Here is a 7,993-nt window from a genome sequence, read left to right on the forward strand (position 1 = left end):
AATATAAAATGAGTAAGATATTAATTAAATATATGCTAATTATTTATATTTTTTTTTCAATCATACTTAAAAAAACCTATGTATTAAACACGCATATCTCAAGAAATTTGAATGCTAGCCAAATAAGTATTGTGGAAAGAATATTAATTGGGCAAGGGATCAAAAATCCAGTTACATCTTCCTGGCAGCTGCTTCTTATTTTACTATCAAGTGATTATTTTGGTTTATCTATTACTCATAAAATTAATGAATTTTTTGAAAGCAAAAATAAAATTGAGGAAAACCTCGCAAAATCATCCAAATTTTATTTGCACCCTGCAATGAATATATCATCAAGTGTATTGATTCATCCAAAATCCGAGTTTCTAGATTTTATATTTACATTCATTGACGTTATTCAGTTTACAGGAAACTCCAATCAAACAAATATTTCTATGTTTGTTAATGGAAAAAGAAACCTAGTTGCCTGTAATTCAATGATTAAAAAAATGGTCAAGGGTGGATTTGTGCTTGAAAGTACTGAGTACGAAACCATGCCACGGAATCAACCTAGCGCTCTAGAAAATTCGATGATAGTCACGAAAAACTACTTAGAGTATTCTATTGATCATTTTTGCAAGGCATATTTAGAAAATTTGGCCGAGTTGCTTGGCAAACTAGCAAAAATAAAGAAAAGCTCAATCAATAACTTATATTCTAAAATACGATTATATAATAAAATCTGTAAATTATTAGACTCCAAATAAAACTGAACCATGTATTAACTTTATCACCTTTTCTATTGAACATTTTTTCCTTTTTTTCGGTTACTTGAATTAATTCCCGCCTTATCCCACGTTTGGTTCAACCCGCAAATTAGAGTGGACAGCCCCCACAAATAAAAACGCTTAAGCATGCCAGTGAAAAAATTGCCATCCAAATCGTCTTTGTTCTCTGAAGTTTGACCTCCTCATTGGTTTCTTCTCAGGATACCCTTAATTATACTATATTTTGTACTAAAGTTATTTATTAATCATGCGCGAAGTTATTTCGATACATGTTGGGCAAGCAGGAATACAAATCGGTAATGCTTGTTGGGAACTATTTTGTCTAGAACATGGAATAAATCCGGATGGAACAATGCCTATGTCTGAACAAAATATGGGAATCTCCGATGATGCATTTAATACTTTTTTTAGTGAGACTGGTGCTGGAAAGCATGTACCCAGAGCAGTTTTTGTGGACCTGGAGCCTACTGTTGTTGATGAAATTCGTAGTGGGACGTATAGGCAACTATTTCACCCTGAGCAACTCATTAATGGAAAAGAAGATGCAGCAAATAATTTTGCGAGAGGCCATTATACAGTTGGAAAAGAGATATTGGAAGTCTGTCTAGATAGAATTCGTAAGCTTGCTGATAATTGCACTGGATTACAAGGTTTTCTAATGTTCAATGCAGTGGGAGGTGGAACAGGAGCTGGACTCGGAACATTGTTGCTCGAAAGACTCTCCGTTGATTATGGTAAGAAATCCAAATTGAACTTCTGTACATGGCCATCCCCGCAATTAAGCACTGCAGTGGTAGAGCCGTACAACGCCGTTCTTTCCACTCACTCGCTCCTTGAACATGCGGATGTTGCGGTCATGCTGGACAACGAAGCAATTTATGATATCTGCAGACGAAATTTGAATATTGAGCAGCCTGCATATACAAACCTAAATCGACTAATTGCACAAGTAATTTCTTCTTTGACTGCATCTTTGCGCTTTGATGGTGCACTGAATGTTGATATCACTGAATTCCAAACAAATCTAGTTCCTTATCCAAGAATCCACTTCATGCTTTCATCATATGCTCCAATTATTTCCGCTGAAAAGGCTTTTCACGAGCAACTTAGTGTTGCTGAGATAACTAACGCAGTATTCGAGCCTCAGAATCAAATGGCGAAATGCGACCCTAGACATGGTAAATATATGGCGTGTTGTCTGATGTATAGGGGTGATGTTGTACCAAAGGATACGAATGCGGCAGTTGCAACAATTAAGACCAAAAGAACCATTCAATTCGTTGATTGGTGCCCAACAGGATTCAAATGCGGAATTAATTATCAACCGCCAACTGTTGTGCCTGGTGGAGATCTTGCTAAGGTTATGCGTGCGTGTTGCATGATTTCTAATTCAACTGCAATCGCCGAAGTTTTCAATAGAATGGATCATAAATTTGATTTAATGTACTCTAAGAGGGCGTTTGTGCATTGGTATGTCGGCGAGGGTATGGAAGAAGGTGAATTTAGTGAAGCTAGAGAAGATTTAGCTGCCTTAGAAAAAGACTACGAAGAGGTCGGAATTGAAATTGCTGATGGTGAGGACGAAGAAGTGCACTATGAAGGAGATTTCTAATCTCTTTTTACTTTGTATTCTCTAGATTTAGGAGGGTTAATACGCTATTTGGCGGGTTTGCGTACATTTAGTATCTTAATCTATGGAGTTCTCCCTTTTTAGTTATAGCCAAAAACGAATCCTTGCTGCAGGTGTGTTGTCTCTGTTGTCCGGATATGTGCTTGGTGTGGCCAACATACCAAGGGTCGTTTTGACCAAGTATTTTTCCTCTTCATGGATGGACCAGTGTTTACATATTCGTGGCTCTCAAATTACAGGTGGTTGTACAGACTTTAGGAGTTTTTCTATGGTTTTTGTCAATTCTTCAATTTTATTTGGTGCTTCTATTGGCTCTATTACTTCTATTTTTGTGGAAAGGTACTTTGGTAAGGTAAAAGGTATTCTCTCTGCATATTTTTTGTTTGGAATTGGTTCTATATTTTGCTTAAGTAAGGAAATTGTGATTTTTTCGATCGGAAGAGCTATATGTGGTGTTGGAGTGGGATTTTCATGTAACTTAGTACCATCTTATATTTTTGAACTCACCAACAAACAGAATCAAACTTTATTTTCAACTTTACATAACGTATTGTTTTGTTATGGAATTTTACTGAGTTATTTATTCTCCATAACAACTGCATATATAACTGGTTTTATCATCAATTTGAGAAACTCTGTTAACAATACCAATAAGACTGATAAAATTGTAAACACCATTATTGATAGTGATTTCATAAATGTAGTCATTCGAGACAATTTAATAAAACCCGAGAAAACGGATTTTGTGTTTCAAATTAAAAATACTTCATACTCAACTTTGTATATTAGAATTTTATTCATCATTCCTATGATATTTTCATTGATCCTTTTCATAATCTGGATTATCAAACTAAATGGTGATACTCCATCTCGCTATATAAAATTAAATGATATTCGTTCTGCAGAAGAAACTACTAGACAAATATATGGAGTATTTGACACCACAAGAATTATTAGTCAACTAAGAGAAGAAAGCGAAAGAGAAAGCATATCAATTTTTAAACTTTTCAAAGTTATTTCTAAGTCATCAATGCGTAATGTCTTTATTTTCATTCCCATCATAATATGTACTGAAGTATTTACTGGATATATACCACTAATCATGAATAGCAAACTAATAATGTCGCATCTTGGTATCATTGACCAAGTATCATCGAAGTATATAGTGCTGGCAGGTTGCTTTTTAGTTAACTTCACGTTATCTGGTGTTTTTTTTGAAGTATATATTGGAAGCAAAAGGCTCTTTATTTTAGGGTTAATTTCAGTTATATTTTCATACATTCCAATCTGCTCACTATTATTTTTCTCAAGTAACATAAGTGTAATGAATCAACCTGTCATCATTTCGTTGATTTGCGTTTTTGCATCATTTGGGTTTGGTGTAGTTCCCACTTCATGGAAACTTGCATCTACTTACATGACAAAACAATTTTATTTTTCAATTACACCCTACTTGCTTGCATTCTTCTGGATAACTGCAATCTTTTCAACAATATTAACTGAGTTATTGCCAATACTCGTTTTTATATTTATCAATTCATGCTTCACCTTTTTTGTGTTAATTTCATTTTCGATAATCAACTATCAGAATCCTCAAAAACTTGTATTTTTCTAGATCTTAAGTATTGAAAATACTTTAGTCAAAATCTCTACTCTTTTCTGGTTAATTATTTTTGTAAATAATGCTAACTGTGTGTAGTTCTGTCCGCTAATCATACTTAACAGTGCATTAACTAAACTTTGCTCCTTTTCCTGTTCTTTGATGCGTTTCTCAACATCCAAAAGATTAAACAAGTTGCTTTCATTGACCTTAATTGGTATTTGAGTGCTCGAATCATATTTAGCAGAGTTCCTAAATGTTTTTGATAAGTTTTCAGTCATTTTTGAATTGAAAGAATTGAATTCGGAATTGTTTTTCAAAATATTGAATGCTTCCTTACGCCTTGAAGAAATTAAATTTTCCAGTGTGGCATGCAAAAATCTAATTCCAAGAAACAAATATTTATTTCTCAATAAGCAATATTTATTTGAATAATTCGCTGTAATTTCTTGATTTTTGTTGAGTAGATTAATATTTTTATCCCTTAATTCCTGATTCTCATCTTTCAATTGATTAATTTGTGAATTTAAAAAATTAATCTTGAAATCTTTTTCTTCTAGTAACAATACCGCCTCTTTAGCCTCGTTATCCATTGACTTAATTTGTTCATGCAACTTCTTCTCACAAAATTGTTTAGATTCTATATCGCGCTCCAAAAACATGTTTCTCTTTCTTAAATCTCGAATAATAAGTTCATATTGTTTTTGTATAATATTAAGTTGAGAGAGATAAATCGATTTCTCTTTTTCATCACGTTCCACAATAAATTTACAGACTTCTTGTGAAATCCTACTTTCCTTCTGGTTAATAATACTGATTAATTCTGCTAATGAATCTTTTATATTATTTCTATGTTCAAGCAATAAGTTAACTAATGAGTCACTGAAATCGTTGATATGATTGTTATTAGTGATACTTGATGACACTTTCTCAATTATTTCTGTTGAATTCTTTTTTATTGCTTCATTGCTGGCCTCTATGCTTTTTTTAATGTTCATACTCATGCATTTCTCATTCTTTTCACCCAAGTCCAGTAATTTTGCCTCAATTAAGTCGGCAACTTTGCTAAAAGATACATGATTTTCTTTAATTATCTCTTTCTTAATATTATTAATTAATGAAGATTCACTTGATGCTGAAATTAAATTGCAAATCTCTTCATTCCTTCGTTTTTTTTCTAATAATGTCCTGACCCTAGCCGCTTTTTCTGTAATTTCAAATAACGCACTACCAAATGAGATAGTATGTGGATCACAGCCAGCAACCCAACCATTAGTATCTGAATTTTCTTTTTGAAAAACCATTTTAATTTAAATACATTGGTCCACAAATGACATTAGATTATTATTATGTCATGTCGGCAGTGTCATTTTACCGCCATACTTGATCTTAAAAATTACTCGTTTTTAACTTAAATTCTATAACAAAGGTAACAATAATTCCAATGAATCGTCAATTCCCCTGTACAATCTAATAATTTCTTGTTCAAAAACTGGATGTATGTATGGAGAATTTAATAGTCCGACTTCGCATGCGAAATATATGCGATTTTTTACCTCGGCAGATAAGTTAATATATTGATTCAACGTTTGAGCGTTCCATTCCCCTTTCAACCCATTAATAATTAGATTCTTTGCAATAAATCTATGATAGCAATAAATATATAAATAGCATAGGTCAATGCTATAAAGTGTCATCTCCTGCATGAGAAAAATTAGCTGTGGAATAATTTCACTCTCTTTCAAGTTGAGAAGTTCATTTTCTACTGTAAAATTCATTAAAACCCGTTCCGTTTTTTTGCAGTAGTTTTTGAATTTTTCAAGTAGTATACAAAAAATCTCACTTCTGTGATGCATGATTGAATCTCTAATATTCCACCCCGACAAAGTATTTTTTTTCTTGTTTTTAATTTTTGGATTATTTAAACTGTCTGAGAACAAAACGTTACTATACCACCATTCATTAAAGCTTTTTGGAATATGGCTTTTCTTTCCTAATTGATTATCTAATGAACAAATATTCAAAAACCAATCATCAATATCTATCTGAGAAAATGAGATCCGTTTATCTAAACCAATTGTTGAATGAACAACTAAACTAAAATCGCTATTATTTATAGTAGCAACCTTTGTGTGAATAGATGAATCAAGCAAAAGAACTGTTGAAAATATGTTATCTAACTGTCTTTGTAATTTTTCTAGTACAAAAAATAATCTGTATTCGTAGCCAAGCCATTCTTCAAAGGCTGTATTGGAATTAATTGGAATCGTTTTGATCAAAATATTTATCAAAGACTCAATCTTATGTAGATTAAAAAGAAATAGTACTGGAAGAATTGTAAATATGGCAAATATTGAATAAAATGAATAAAAAACTTTTATCCAGACTTTTTGTCCTAGTTTTATGTTGCGTCCAATGAATATAAATTTCTTTTCGAGGTTTGTGATAAACCGAATAAAGTTGTCACTAGGAATTATGTTTTCATTTAAATAGTTATTATTTAATATTTTATCATGCTTTAAAAACACTCCATTCACGTTGATCAATGATAAATTTCTAAAATTTGCCGATTGTAACTCAATGCAATACCAATAAAATGAGACCACGAAGAATGAAGTTAAATAAATGTAAAATTTAACAATCAATGGATTTATTTCATTTCTCAATTTAAAGCTTATTCTAAATGAATAAAACTTATTTATAAGGTTAAAAAAATTCGAAATTCCGGGAGTATTTATTCCAAAATAATATATAGGGATTGTTATTAATAAAGTCAAGATCGTAAAAATAAGTGAGTTTTTGATATTTCCTGAACCACCATTAAAAGTAAAATAATCAGTTAATTCATAGAATTTCAGTAGAACATTACTTTCCTTTAAATTTAATTTTATTATTATCGGTTTTAATGATATTCGAGATGACAACAAGAAAATATTTTGGCTCTTTCCAAAAAAACGAACAAATGATAATCCACCAGAAACGAAAAAAAACGTGGATAAAAAAATAGGGAGCTCTAACAAAAATAGTGTACAAATATTCCAGAATCTAAAGATTGAATATGTTGCACAAAAAAAATGTAATGAAAGCCATATCCATCTTGATGTAAAAATTAATTCCCAAAGAACATATCTTGGAATCGTAATAATTAAATCATTAAATAGTGTAAAAGATGCTGTTAAGTAATTCTCTATTGTTACACTCATAACTCTGCTAAATAGCAAAGAGAGAAAAACAAGCTGGCAGATTATATTTGAAAATACTGATACGATTATTGTAGTAATTATTCCATTCTCCAACTTAAAAAATAAGAATGAAACACCAATCAAAGATAATATAGAGCTCGTCGTACACCATAGAATGAGGGGCTTAATGGTTGAGAGTAATGCCAAACATTTTAGCTGGTTACTAAATGTAGAACTTGTGTGCCTATTCTCGGTAGTATCTTTGCAATTTATTTTACAAGTGTATAATTTCATTTTTCTAAAGAAAATTATTTAAAGAATATTCCGCGGGACATAATTTTTGTTTGATCACTTTTTTTTAATGTATTTCAATTAGAATAAATAGAAACGCAAATATCAAATAACCACTAACTAAAATTTATAAAGAATTACTCAAAATAATTATTTATAATAAAATCGATTAATTTGTCTTTAAATATTTTAAAATCATCATTATTAGAATTATAATATTATTATTTTGAATCTTATACAGTCAATTATTAGAATTTAGATCTCAAATAATAACTATTACTATTATTATTTACTATTATTATTATTATCATTATTATTATTATTATTATTATTATTATTATTATTATTATTATTATTATCATTATTTATTAGTTTTATTGAAATTTAACTTCGAGTTATTGAGTTACCGCACAAAGTGTGTCATTCTTACAAGTAAAAGGCACATTTGCAAAAGTAACTGCATTTTTGAGAATAATATTTATTAACAAAAAGAAAATAAATCTAAATCGCTAAGTTTTGCATG

General features: G+C 30.8%; 5 protein-coding genes across 5 annotated transcripts; 3 read left to right on the forward strand and 2 right to left on the reverse strand.

Annotated features, from left to right (window-relative positions):
• Window positions 1–8: 8 nt before the first annotated feature.
• Window positions 9–746, forward strand: cubi_01447 (uncharacterized protein; the record flags this gene model as incomplete). Its single annotated transcript, XM_029018459.1, has 1 exon — window positions 9–746. One exon carries the CDS (start codon window positions 9–11, stop codon window positions 744–746), a length of 738 nt encoding a protein of 245 aa, XP_028873686.1.
• Window positions 747–1,014: 268 nt separating this feature from the next.
• Window positions 1,015–2,379, forward strand: cubi_01448 (alpha tubulin; the record flags this gene model as incomplete). Its single annotated transcript, XM_029018460.1, has 1 exon — window positions 1,015–2,379. The coding sequence occupies one exon, from the start codon at window positions 1,015–1,017 to the stop codon at window positions 2,377–2,379; it is 1,365 nt and encodes a 454-aa protein (XP_028873687.1).
• Window positions 2,380–2,461: 82 nt separating this feature from the next.
• On the forward strand, window positions 2,462–3,650 carry cubi_01449 (uncharacterized protein; the record flags this gene model as incomplete). The annotated part of the gene is made up of 2 exons (XM_029018461.1): window positions 2,462–3,572; window positions 3,631–3,650. The coding sequence occupies 2 exons, from the start codon at window positions 2,462–2,464 to the stop codon at window positions 3,648–3,650; spliced, it is 1,131 nt and encodes a 376-aa protein (XP_028873688.1).
• A 358-nt stretch (window positions 3,651–4,008) lies between these two features.
• Window positions 4,009–5,301, reverse strand: cubi_01450 (uncharacterized protein; the record flags this gene model as incomplete). The annotated part of the gene is made up of 1 exon (XM_029018462.1): window positions 4,009–5,301. One exon carries the CDS (start codon window positions 5,299–5,301, stop codon window positions 4,009–4,011), a length of 1,293 nt encoding a protein of 430 aa, XP_028873689.1.
• A 114-nt stretch (window positions 5,302–5,415) lies between these two features.
• Window positions 5,416–7,473, reverse strand: cubi_01451 (uncharacterized protein; the record flags this gene model as incomplete). The annotated part of the gene is made up of 1 exon (XM_029018463.1): window positions 5,416–7,473. The coding sequence occupies one exon, from the start codon at window positions 7,471–7,473 to the stop codon at window positions 5,416–5,418; it is 2,058 nt and encodes a 685-aa protein (XP_028873690.1).
• Window positions 7,474–7,993: the final 520 nt, after the last annotated feature.

Source organism: Cryptosporidium ubiquitum, assembly GCF_001865345.1.
Source record: "Cryptosporidium ubiquitum isolate 39726 chromosome Unknown contig_20, whole genome shotgun sequence".
NCBI lineage: Eukaryota > Apicomplexa > Conoidasida > Eucoccidiorida > Cryptosporidiidae > Cryptosporidium > Cryptosporidium ubiquitum.